The sequence below is a fragment of the Rhipicephalus sanguineus genome, chromosome 8, assembly GCF_013339695.2.
Source record: "Rhipicephalus sanguineus isolate Rsan-2018 chromosome 8, BIME_Rsan_1.4, whole genome shotgun sequence".
In the NCBI taxonomy this organism is placed as follows: Eukaryota; Metazoa; Arthropoda; class Arachnida; order Ixodida; family Ixodidae; genus Rhipicephalus; species Rhipicephalus sanguineus.
Genome location: NC_051183.1, coordinates 39,808,002 through 39,821,466, shown reverse-complemented (window position 1 = coordinate 39,821,466; position 13,465 = coordinate 39,808,002). Strand labels below are relative to the sequence as shown.

The window sequence follows — 13,465 nt, the reverse complement described above, 5'->3', positions numbered from 1 at the left end:
TGCTCCGTCGTTTCCTCAGTTCCCCACAGCATGTGCAGGGGTGGTCAAATATTCCCAGGCCGCGCTGCCTTGGTAATACATGAAATAGTGGTCTGGGAACTTCTGACCACCCCAGCACATTTTCCTTTTTTCTTTACCTAACCTAGATTGTAACTACGCGTACAAAGGCGCGGCGCTGACGGCGCCCTCTCTCTGTGATGATGAAAGGAGGAGATGTGACGTCGGACGAAGGGTACGAGCGCATAAACGGGACTGCTCTGAAGTTTCACAGTAACTGCTAAAGCTTTCTCTCGTCCGCATAACACAGCTAAGTCGCCGCTGCATGTACACTGGTGAGCGTGATGGAACCCCTGCAGACTGGCGGGAAGCGTCGTAAAAGTTGGGTTTGTTTATTCACTTTCCGGGACTCGGGAGTCCGAGAATGGCCTCTGCATACGTGACTGACTCTCCTCGTGGAAGCGAGAATAGCAGCTGTAGTGATGTTGCTTCATTGTTTCTCTTTCTGTTTCTTTCTTTTGTTTCTTTTTCTTTGTGGCTGGTTACGGGAGTCGCCATGAGCGTTCCGTATCGGAAATGCAGACGCATCACGTTTCGTGCCGGAGCCACTTCGAAGCCGGCTCGGATAAAAGATGCAACTCGTCCCGACCGTGCAGTTACAGAGAGAGCGAGGAAGCATGCCCTGGGTGTGACGTCACTTGAGGGCCACTTTATGGCAGTAAATGCGGCGCGCAGTTGAGGGTACTAACTTTTGGTTTATTACCGGCGGCGCAGCCGGTGAACATTCGGGTTCTTCACTGCGGCAACGTATGAATAAGGGTTTTGCTAGGAACTATGTGTTGCGAGCGCACGCGCACATGTATGTATGTATGTATGTATGTATGTATGTATGTATGTATGTATGTATGTATGTATGTATGTATGTATGTATGTATGTATGTATGTATGTATGTATGTATGTATGTATGTATGTATGTATGTATGTATGTATGTATGTATGTATGTATGTATGTATGTATGTATGTATGTATGTATGTATGTGACGGCACTGAATGTAAACGCGGGCCATTTTTTAGGGTTCAAAGTCAGCCACCCGTGCATCATTAGCGTGAAACTGACAACTCTTCGTGCAGGATGAATAATAGGTCGAAGTTGGGAACCATTGAAATGTGACGTATATTGTATCAACCGCGTAGATTAGATTCCTATAAAACCGGAGAGCATTCTGGCTTTGCCTCTGCCTTGTCGAGGCGCACTTGAAATCGACAAGCTGCGTGCTTATGAAAATTTAATGCCTCGTCTACACACGCGAAACGCTCGGGCACTCAAAGCTAGGGAAGATTCCAATCTAGTAAATGGGACGCCTCTATTTGATTACTAAAACGGACGCTAATGCAGGCGCCCACCCAGCTCGACCCTTCTCGAACACGTGCAGCCACAGTGAAGGCCTCTGGCGAAACAAGATTCCAGCGCACCGTATTACGCCTACGCTGACAACCAGTCAATTTCCAGAACGCCTTATCACATGGTGGCAATTGAGTTATCAATGGCGATTTGGAGAACACGAAAACTTCTAAAATTTCAGTACGAAGTTTTAGTAGTATTATACTTTCTAAATTTTGGAAGTATGCTATGGTTCAGGCGCGTTATTTTACTCATATAATATGAGTGTTGAGTGAACTGCATGCATCTAAAGCATGCACCATGCTCGAGTGGGCCATACATTAGCGGGTTCAAAAATCAGTATGTACCAACCAGCCTAATTCAAGACGCTAATACTTCAACGGGTCTTGCATGATAAGGAGTTCGCGCTCTTGCATCTATCCTAATATTTTAATCGTTGCCAACCAATCAATCAATCAATCAATCAATCAATCAATCAATCAATCAATCAATCAATCAATCAATCAATCAATCAATCAATCAATCAATCAATCAATCAATATATAATAGTTGGGGTTTAACGTTCGAAAGCCACGATATGATTATGAGGGATGCCGTAGTGGAGGTGTCCGGAAATTACGACCACCTGGGGTTCCATAACGTGCATCTAAATCTAAGTACACGGGCTCAAGCATTTGCGCCTCCATCCCGCGGCCTTCGGGCCAGCAGTCGAGCACCATAACCACTAGTAGACCAACGGGGCTGGCAATCAATCAATCAATCAATCAATCAATCAATCAATCAATCAATCAATCAATCAATCAATCAATCAATCAATCAATCAATCAATCAATCAATCAATCCGTTACACCTGCTTGTATGCTTATACAAGGGTCATCCTGTTAGAGGGTGTCAGGGGGAACCCGGTTCTTTTCCGTAGACAACTCTTATTTTGATTCTCTCTTCCTGACCCGTCTCAGAGGGACCAGAACAACTTGTACCTATTAATACTCAGCCGTATGTACGCACGACCATGTACACACACACAAGTGCCACGCACCGGCACAGATGCCAACACCACGTGTAATTAGGGAAAGGGACGCAAGGCGCGGTACCCTCCGCACCACCGCGAAGGCGTTCGCGGGAAAGGGTTCAGACATTACAGTGACTAGTGAAGGCAGAACCCTTTTCGTCGGCGCCCAAATGGCTCAACCTGGCGTTCTTTCGTCTCTGGGCTTTTTGTTTATGTGCTCTGCTGTTTGTTCGTTTTCTGTATGGTTGTTTGCCCGTTCGATTTCCCCACGTTGACGACGCAGAAGGTCGAAATGAGGGCGTTCATCTAGGCCAGTTTTCGCGCGGGGTTATGATTGGTGCGAGCCGGAAGTGGTTACGACGCGTTAGCGCCGTAATCGATGTAACCGGCGGTGCATTGTGCTGCGGCCTCGGTGTAATTTTAAGGGGGTTGTGGACCAATCCATCCGACGATTAGCGAGTCCTCCAAGCCATACAGTCGCTGTCTTGGTGATGGTGGATAATGTAGAGCAACAGCCATCGGATCATTCATTCATTCATTCATTCATTCATTCATTCATTCATTCATTCATTCATTCATTCATTCATTCATTCATTTTGTGAACAAAAGTATGATTTTTGGGAAGGACTTGTCCCTGTGTAGGGAACAAGCTACCCCTTCCTAACGCGACAGTTTTCCTCGTAATCTTGTCAACAACCCCTGTTGGCCATTCATTCATTAATTCATTCATTCAATTGTACGGAATTATACAAGGAAGTTCCTTCGCGGGAGGGGGAGGCAGAGAGGAGGGGAAACTGCGTTGTGTCCTGACTCCCCCCCCAGCGCGATGCCGCCCCTGCTTTACCGGAAGTACCTTCACAAATATCTTGGCGAATCAGAGTGAGATAAAAAGGCTTGCACTTAGCGCGCCGTACGTGTTTCAGCTCTGCTTCGTCATTCACTTTGCACGACTCCCTGATAAAAGAAAATTGACGCGTACGTCTTGCGCAGGCCTCGAAGCGACAGCTATTCCGAGTGCTGGAGTTCTTTGGCGATCTAGGCAGGCCCGAGGCGTCAGCGGCAGCCGCTCGAGCGGACGTCCTCTCTGCGCCAAAGGGATGCCCCGGATTAAAGGAAAGCTTGTCGAAATCGGCTTTGTGACATGCCTCACGAGGAAGAGAACGAAACACGAAGATAGGTTGGTGATGTTATAGTGTGAAAGCAGGCTACACGTAGAAAGATAAAAACACTCACACACTCTCTCTCTCTCTCACACACACACTCACAGACGCACGCGCACACACACATACGCACGCACGCACGAACACGCACACGCAAATGCACACAGACGCACATGCATGCACGAGCATGCACCCCCCCCCCCTCCACACACACACACACTGCCCCACCTGTGCACTCGCCTATGGCTGTCCGTGCGTTATTACAATCTTTCTGACGTGTGCTCATTTGTGAGCGAAAAGAATGTTCTGAAGTGTAGTTACATTGAAGCCAATAAAGCCTACACGTGCTATTTAGATGTGGTTACAAAGACCGCGTGGGCATTGCACTGAAAGGCGCGGCCAGTGGAAAAGTTCTCCAGAAAAAATGCTGTCCTCCTCCCTTCCTTTTCTTCGCCGCCATCCTGCTCCGTTTCATCTCATCGCCTCACAGACACAGATGTTCTGCCCCTTCGCCGAAGCTGCCCGCTCTGTATCCTCTCTCGGCCGGCGTCCGGCTAAAAGAGCCACCCTTTTACTCTCCTCCAGCACCCGTCTCCTCTAAACACCCTCATCACACCGCTCAGCCCCTTTCTTCTTACTCTCCCTCAACACCCTCCTCCATTTAACGCTCTCATCACACCCTCCTCTCAGCCACGAGTGGCGCGTCTAGACGTCCCTTCCCTTTCCCCAAGCGGGCCCTGCCCTCCTCTCCCAAACGACGGCCCATTCGCCGGCCAGGCAGGCCGGAGTTTTCGCCCGGCGTTGCGTCGCTCTCACAGACCCGCATCGACCGTCGACGCGGTCGGGCCCGCACGTAAGTCGAGGACGACGCCCACGAGTACGCGTGCTCTTGCCGCCGACGACGCCGCACGCTCATGGCTCGAAGACGCGGCGTGTTCGGACCCCTGGCCCTGGGCACCGCGCTCGCGTCCGCGGTGCTCGCGGCTGCCCTCTCGCTGCCTCCGGCTTCGATGGCCCTGACACTGGCTCCGGACCCCGAGTCCGGAACCGAGCCCGGCGATATCGTCGGACCCACGCCGCACCGACCCCGCTACCTGGGACCCTGCAACAGGGTGCCGCCGGGAGTGGTCACCGACCGGTCGCCCGGCTACAACAACTTCAGCATCGTCATTTCGGGCAACCCGAAGAAGTACGTGCCCGGAGAGGCGTACACAGGTCGGTGCCTGTCCTTCTTAAATTTATTTTGTCCCCCTAATAGCTACACTTCGTCTCGCCGTGGGACTGCTCGAATTACAACGTGGGGTGGAAGTTTTGGGACAAGGGGCCCGTAGTGTTGGCATCGGAGTTGTCCGCGCCTACTTCTTTGCGACATGGCGTCCTCATTTGGAGACGCGACCCTAAGGGACACTAAAGTGAAACAATGAATCGGCTTACATTGATAAACTGTACTGTTAGAACTCTAATGTCGTTAATTTCACCATCATATGTTCATTAATGGAGCAGAAAATCAAAGCCAAAGCCTCATTTTTAAATTTTGCGCCGAAATCTCCGCACGTGACGTCACCGATTTCAACGAGTATTTTTCGCGTTTTGGCGACGTTGGTTCAATGAAGTTTCCTGCAACTTGTTATGTCATGTCTATGGCCCTCTCAGAGGACAATATACTTCATTTTTACCGATTAGAAACTACGTATGACCTAGTAAACGCCTTCAAAATCTATGACGTCACAGCGTTCGTTGCGGGAACTTGAGGGTGGCGTCGCTAGCCGCATTTTCTTTTCGTGTGTTTTCCCGCTTACCAAACGTCATCTGGTGGTAAAAGTGGCTTTTTTATTGTTAAACTGTAATACTAATGCAGCAAAATTATTTTTTTCTGTGCTCGTTCACATCTGCGACTAGCGCGAGTCGCGCGACCAAGTTAGTTAGTCGCAATGCGACCGGTCGGAAACGGTCGCAAATGGCCACTTTGGCCGCAAAGCGACCGCTTTGGCTTAGTCGCTCGATGCTCGATTTCTCAGTCACGCGACTGCAATCGTAAGCACCTGAACCAATCAGACGCGCAGAAACAGGACGTCAGCTTATTTTACGGGGCAATGTCAATGCAAGTAGACGCGAATTCTGCGTGGTGACGGGTATACACGCAGGTGTGAACGCCGTCGCCTTAAGTCGCTTTTTGATCGCCAGTCGCAAATAGTCGCAGGTGTGAATGCGCCTTTACTGTTGTCATATCTATACAATATCGACAAGGAAGAGATCTCGAACACCGAGGTGATGGTAAACTAATCATTCTCGTTGCCTAAAGTTACGTTATATAACTTCTGGTTAAAATATTTTGTTACACATGATCGTTTTCATGAAGGCGGTACCGTATTTAACGAGACGTTGGGCGTATGCGTTGTGGCAGCGATTTCAAGTAATATTCTTTAATTTCAAGTAAATTTTAACATTTTCTTTAACTTTTAAGAAATGGTGACTGCCAGCAAATAAATGTCGCATGTGATTTGAGTGGGTCGTTGAATTATGTTTATGAAGAAATATATCACGACTGACTGTGCAATTAGACACTTTTTTACGTTGTAATTACGAGTAATTGCTGTAAAATACACTAATTTGTTCGAACACTTCAACTAGCTTTAAATTTTGGTCTCCAGAACCATGGCATCAAATTATGTAAATTTCATGCATTTGTAAACTGTAGATCATAATGCATGTTGCGAAGGGCTGATTATGTCTTTATTCTACATTTTGCCCACGTCTTTCGAGTGGCTTTCCTGATTGCTACAGTTTGTGCTAGACTACTCTCAGTTCTGTGGGCAGAAAGGCATTTCTTTGCACACTCACGAAGATAAACTTAAATTGCAGTAGACGTGTCTCACACTTCAGGAACTCTGCCTCAAATTCTTGCGAATTATTTTTCAGTGTGTAAAGCGTCGAGACTTCCTTGAGACAAATATCATTCTTTAAAAAAAATGTATGAGCTGTTGCTTTGCTTTAGTCTGTGTATTTTCAGACGCGTTTGGGCCATGTGCACGTAGTTCCGTCGACAAATAACGCAAGCCCTCAGGTACACCAACTGCACACTGTATATAAATTTCGGAATTTCGGAGTTTCTGAGAAAATTTCCTGAATGTTTAAATAAGCATTTACAAGGGGAAAACAACAACAACAATTAAATGCGAAGTCAAGTTCCTTGCATTATTGTCTGTTAATTCTCGTTAATATTGTGTCTAACAAAGAAAAACGAGTCCTTAATTAAAATTCCGCTTGTTGCCGCAACAGTCTTTCCCATAAGTCTCGTCTCATGTATTGTTTTTCAAGCAGACATTAAAATGCTCTTGTTTTTGTGTAGAATAGTGTCTATTAAATCAAGTGCGTGCAAACACCGATAAAACAGCTAATACAATCTGGCGTATTGTGTGGCCGTGCCAAGGATCCCAAAGTTTTGATTCTCCTATAGTTGCTTCTGGAACACGTCCACCTTGATGGTCTCAGCGCTCGAAATTCAAGCCGCACAGCGCAGTACACAGCCTACTGAATGATCCGTATTGGTCCCGCTGAACTCATGCCCATTTGCGTCGCTGCGACAAGGCCGATCGAGTGTGTAGCACAGCGAACGGATCCCGGTTCCTGCGTTGTCAAAGATGACGTGTTCGAACGAAGCCTGTTGCTCATCAACTATGCCTGGTTGACACAAACACCGAAACACTCAATACAAATCTGGACCATTATGACTTTCGAGGCAGTCTTTAAAAGACCCGCTCCAAGAAACATAAAAGTGTGCGGTTACCACCTGGCATCGATTTCGTAAAACAAATAAAAATAATAAACGAGTGTTAGCTGAACAACTGTTAATCTTACTCGATTGACAGATAACATGTCGTGGATTCTGGTTTAGTTATGCAGTCAAGGTAACCTCTCGTTAGCATGCAGGCAAGGGCGCCTGCCTGCATAAAAACACTAGAAGGTCTTCGTATAGTGCCTTTATTCGAAGTCCCTTCTGACTAAACAGGCTGTCCAAGAGAAATGCTCTTGGGGAGCCCAGCCGAAACGCTTGTTTCTGCGCGTACACGATCCTGTGTGTGTGTGTGTTTTTTTTTTTCAACGCAGCTCAATTAACCTGCACAGCCCTTCACCCTTTTCCCTTCGTTCTGCAATTACAGCATTACCCAACTCACGTAAACAATAAGAATAGCATAGCGAGTTTTGAAAAAGAGAGTGTAGAAAACATGCGTTCCATGTCAGACCGTTGGACGTACAACAACGAGGTTTCTTTGTATTTCTGATCTCTTAATTAACGCTCGTCGAACACCTTGTTCGAATCTCGTCAGAGAGCAAACACTTTTTCCGGACGAAGACCTTGTCACAGGTGTTAACGATGACTTGGGACACCTCAGTGTTTTTTCACGTCTTGTATAGCTGCTTCGTGCCCAGATTGTCACGCAGCGGTGAGGATTTAAGAAGCCGGGGCGGTTTCTTTCTCTTTGGTGACGCGCTAACGCCATTAAGCGCCCGTTTCGAAGGCGTAACACCTGCCGAACAACGGCCATTAACTTTCTTTTTGAAGCATCGAATTTCGCGTGTGTTTCGCACGACATTTGTTTACAGACAACACCCGCCTACCGCGCTGCGACCGAAGCTTCAAAACGACACAAATTTGATACAAAGAATCGGTTTAGATTGATAAATTGTACGCTGAGAACTCTAATGTCAATAATTTCACCATTATAGGTTTATTACTAGACGAGAAGATCAGGGTCAAAGTTTAATATTTAATTATTGCGCTGATGTCTCCGCGAGTGAAGTCACGGCCGAATTTCATGTTGTATTTTTCGTAATTTAGCGGCATTGGCTCAACGAAATTTTGTGAAACTTTGTATGTTGTGTCCCCCGTAAAGGACAGTGCACTTAAATTTACTTATTATGAACTGCGTAGGATCTATCACGCGCTGTCAAAATCAATGACGTCACGACGTTACGTGCGGGCATTTCGAGGTGGCGCCGCCGCCCGCATTTTATTTTTTTGCACGCTGTCTCCCTCATTAAGCGTCTTCTCGCGGCATGCGTGGCAATTTTGGAATTGTGAAAGACTAATTCACTAATACGAGAAATATTGTTTGTCTCTTTAGGGTTCGTTTAAGAGTTGAAGCTATAGTTGCGAAATAAATTGAAGCACTCATGGTTGTCGGCAGGTGGGGGAGGGGGGGTGGTGCAAAAGGGCTACTTGCATAAAACGAAATTACTCTTACGTCTCAAGGTTCTTGGTTCCACTATCTTAGATTGGAGACAAAAATGTAAGTAACTGTCCACGAAGTTAATGTTCCACGTGATCTAGTTGCTTTGAACCCCAGGAGGTGGCAGCACTAACACTATTGCTCATGTCTGCGTCACCGGTATTTCGAGTGATATTAGAGTACTAACAGTTTGCAGGATATGAGACCTTAGTGTTTTCGAAGCGAAGCAGTGGAATTCGTAGCCCGTAGTTGCTACGTACCGGAAATATATACTTATAAAAAATTGTTCTGTTGTCGGCACGGTTCAGTCGGGCAACAAGAAAGAAATTACGCACTCGATTCCACATCTGCACTGGTGTTACACTCCGTAATAATCGAACGCGCAACGCGGAGCCTCTCTCGAGGAATGCCATATGTGTTTGCCCCGGCTGGAAACAGGAAATTATTGGGGCGAAAATACCAAGAACTAAGTGAAGTTCTCGCTGGCTGTAAACGCTTAGGTAACGCTGGTGTTATTAAATTCGTTCTCGGCTACGGCCAGATCAAAGCAACGTTGTCTAGCTGCCCTTTCGGCTGTTTGTTTTCTCATCGATATACAGATATACGGTCGATGCGAAAGGCGGACGTCTGCAGCACCGGCCGAACGCAGCCTTGTTGCTTTTTGCGAAGTTAGGCCTAGCGACAAACCGTGCGTTATCGATACTCGAAGGACCACTCTTTATTGAATTCAAAGCGCGCAGCTTGCCATGTGTGACTCGACGCGTCAACAATGTGCGATGTCTGTTTTTTTTGTAATTGTAGACGCGCAGACTCACATGAGAATTCTTGCTGCAGGTATACAGTAATTACGGCCAGCCCCTCCGACTTGTTTTATTGGGACAGGTGTTACGTAACTTCGTGCAGCTTAGCCTTTGTGGCGCCTTTCACAGGCGCCACAAGCTCTCCTGGCGTTTCCCGTCTTTTCGGCGCTGTTAGTGACGTCAGCAGTCTGTTCACGTGACTCCACGAGAAAATAAGCTTTCGATTGGCCGCTATACGAGGGATATCTGCTGCGAATTGTCTCCTACCCTGCTATGGCACGCAGTCGCACGGCCGTTCTGCCTTGTCTGGCATGACTGTCCTACGTGCGCGATCAACTGATTTCACTTTGTTTTGTGCGTCTTCGACTGCGCAAGCGAAGATAATAGCGTGTAGCTGAAAAGCGTGAAATGGTGATAGGCTCAACGCTCAGTGCTGACATCTGTCCGCGTGTTCCATGAAGAAATGAGGAGCGAGGAGGAGATAGCGTTTGTAGGAAGGGTAGTGAAGGCGACAAAGAAACCATTCTCGCGTGTTTGAACTCGGAGTGGTCTTGGGGCGCTTCAAATGTGCTGAGCCGCATAGCATTAGGTCTCACACCACCGCTGTTTTTCGTTGGTCGAAACAGACAGACAGCCATACCAGAGATAGATAGATAGATAGATAGATAGATAGATAGATAGATAGATAGATAGATAGATAGATAGATAGATAGATAGATAGATAGATAGATAGATAGATAGATAGATAGATAGATAGATAGATAGATAGATAGATAGATAGATAGATAGATAGATAGATAGATAGATAGATAGATATGGCGACGAGCTCATGACAAAGCTCGTCCCTACTCCAATCACACCCATCAAAAGGTGACGCAGCAGAGCAGCAGATATTAAGCCTGCTACGAAGGGCGTGACGACGCGATCACCTGTCAAGTCCACACTCTGTTAGTCCGCACGCATCGAGATTTCTTTTCTGACGCTCGGAGGAGTTGTGAGCGCTTCTAGCTCACGGATATCGCGAAGGGAAGACATCGCGAGTTCGATCCCGATTCGACGAATAAAGAAGTCCCCGACACGAGCGACGCGCAAACAAGTAGACGAAGAAGAAACGACACTGCACACGATCAACTGTGTGTGTGTGTGTGTATGTGCGTGTGGGGTGGGAGGCAGTGGGGGAGGGGATTCAGGTGTTGAAAACGGAATCTGCGTCGAGCGACGGGACGGGTGCGCAGTTCGCGAGATCGAGTCGTACGGCTTTGCTCGATCTGACTCCGGATTGCATTGTGCCCCGGGGTAATAAGCTCGGTGCCTTCGACAAATAACAGAGGCCCAACTCGTGAACCAACAAAACGGTATATAATAATACAAGAATGGCCCTATAAGAAGCAAGCCTTCGGATCGGTAATGGGCCCCCAAGGTTTCCGGTAGCTGTCGGGTCGGAAAATGAAGGCGCGGCGCGCGAGATCCTGTGCGTGCGTCCGTTTGTATGTGTGAGTGTGTGTGCGTGTGTGCGAGCGTGCGTGAGCGCTCAGTTCCTTGAGGCTAGTGCACAGGGCGCTAAAGGTAAACTGCGTCAAACGAAAAAAAAAAAACAAAAATGACAAAGCTACGTAACGGATTCACTCAGTTCCGAAGGTTGTCACGCGCTGGCATTTACAGAGTTTGTATAGTTTCGTTTTTGCTGACTCAACGTTTGAAAATAACCTGCGCGCGGTACTTGGGCCCGCGAGGATGTCACTCCACGGCAAATCCAAGACAAGCCAAGCGCGGAGACAAGCGGCACGCGTAGACTCGCCGACGCGAAAGAGTGTTTCCGTATAGAGCGACCATACCACCCCTTCGCCTCCAACAATCTAAGCAAGGTAAGACCGAGGCTTTCAGTGACGTAGTCGTAGCAGACGAAGGCGGGTGTCTACACCGTAGGCGACAAACAGGATCAACGCCTAAGCAAATAGCAAAACAAATAAAAGACGATGAAAATGAAGGTACGGCGAAAGAGACGACGCTGTGCTAAGAAGGAGAAATGGTTATGTTCAGGTGTTACGGTACATTCTGATTCCCGGGAGCCCTATATGTAACTGCGTTTTCTCAGGTGCTGTAAGCCCTATTAGGAAGAAACAAAAGGGCGGGCCTCTCCGCCGACGAAGGAGTAAAATAAACAACTGGATGGCTGAATTGGCAGACATTGTCATTTTTGTCGCTAGGCAACCGGTTTTATTGTAAAGAATGTGGGACAACAGCCGACGAAACCTTCGGGCCGTGTAAAAGCATAGAAATTGCACAGGCGCACGCGGAGTGCAAGACACAACGGGACAATGAAGCCGGCGTCTTGAATTAAAGGAGCAATAGTAACTGGTCTAGATGTAAGGCAAAACTTCTGTAACGCTGGCGATGAGCTTGTAGGTATAATGTAGACGAAAAAGTCGCCGGTATGTGCTTGTAATACGAATGCTCTCATTTCGGGTTTGATGTGCGCTGGTCAGTTGAGGCGTCTTTTTCTATAAGCTCTGCTTGAAAAGATATTCACCGGACATTCTTACTGTCCTCTTTGGTAGGGGTTTATAAAAGAAGCCTGATGTCACACGTAAAGCGCATAAAAAAGAAATATGTGATATCGGTTTTTATCATCATTATCATCATAATTATCATCAGTCTGTTTATTATGTCTACTGCATGGCGATTACCTCTACAGATGACATCCAGTTTATTCTATCCTGCGCGATCGGATTCCTTTTTATGCCTGCAAATTTCCTAACTGCATCGTCCCGTCTAAACCTCTGGCGTACTTGGCTACGTTTCGCGATTCTTGATATCTATTCGGTCGCTCTAACTGGCCACATGTTATCTGTCCCTCAGAACGAAACCTTGAGTGACTCTTTTGTGTATATATGTGTATTTGTGACTACGTATTATTTGTGTGTATGTGTGTATGTCATTTATGTGTATGTCATTGTATATACCATTATCATCACTCGACACCTGGAGTAGCAAGCGAGGCGATAAACCAGGCTAACATCTCCGGGGATACCATCAAAAACTGCTATCTATCTATCTATCTATCTATCTATCTATCTATCTATCTATCTATCTATCTATCTATCTATCTATCTATCTATCTATCTATCTATCTATCTATCTATCTATCTATCTATCTATCTATCTATCTATCTATCTATCTATCTATCTATCTATCTATCTATCTATCTATCTATCTATCTATCTATCTATCTATCTATCTATCTATCTATCTATCTATCTATCTATCTATCTATCTATCTATCTATCTATCTATCTATCTATCTATCTATCTATCATGATGTATACGTAAAATCCCGAGCAAGACCCCCAACCCCACCCCCCTCTTTAGGTTGAAAGATAATCCGACAAGATTTGGAGGGGGGGCCCTTGCTCGGTCATGGATGAAAATTCAAGATAGTGGTGGTAAAGCCGCTAAGAATTAAGAATGCACACCTGTGCTTCGAATGAAATGCTTTATTGAATACGCCTGCATTCACTGTTTTCATTCGCCCTCGTCGGGCAAATATAAACAGTCAATGAAACAGTGAAAAGTGGTGGGAGGTGAGAAGGGGGCGCACATTTGAAGTCTCCCGAAGAAAGGAGGGGGACGCTTGCTCAGGATTTTACTAGTTAATATGACAAAATGTCTGTCACGTGCAGTGAATAACCACAGTTCAGCCGTCGGAATAGCTCGCCGTTAAAATAGCTCGACAAGGAATCTGGGAAGCTTCACTAGTGAAAACGCAGTACAGTGCTATTCTCCCCGATTCACTGAGTGAACGCTGAGTATGTTGTTGCTAGAGTTATGTTTACTTCCTTGCTTCGACCATGCGAGCAACT

At 46.6% G+C, this 13,465-nt stretch overlaps 1 protein-coding gene across 1 annotated transcript in view; it reads left to right on the top strand.

Annotated features, from left to right (window-relative positions):
* Positions 1–4,375: 4,375 nt before the first annotated feature.
* Positions 4,376–13,465, top strand: part of LOC119401757 (spondin-1-like) — a 197,497-nt gene continuing 188,407 nt past the window's right edge. Inside the window, 1 exon segment of the mRNA XM_049418132.1 lies at positions 4,376–4,788. Coding sequence (XP_049274089.1) covers positions 4,488–4,788 — 301 coding nt within the window. The 5' untranslated portion in view covers positions 4,376–4,487.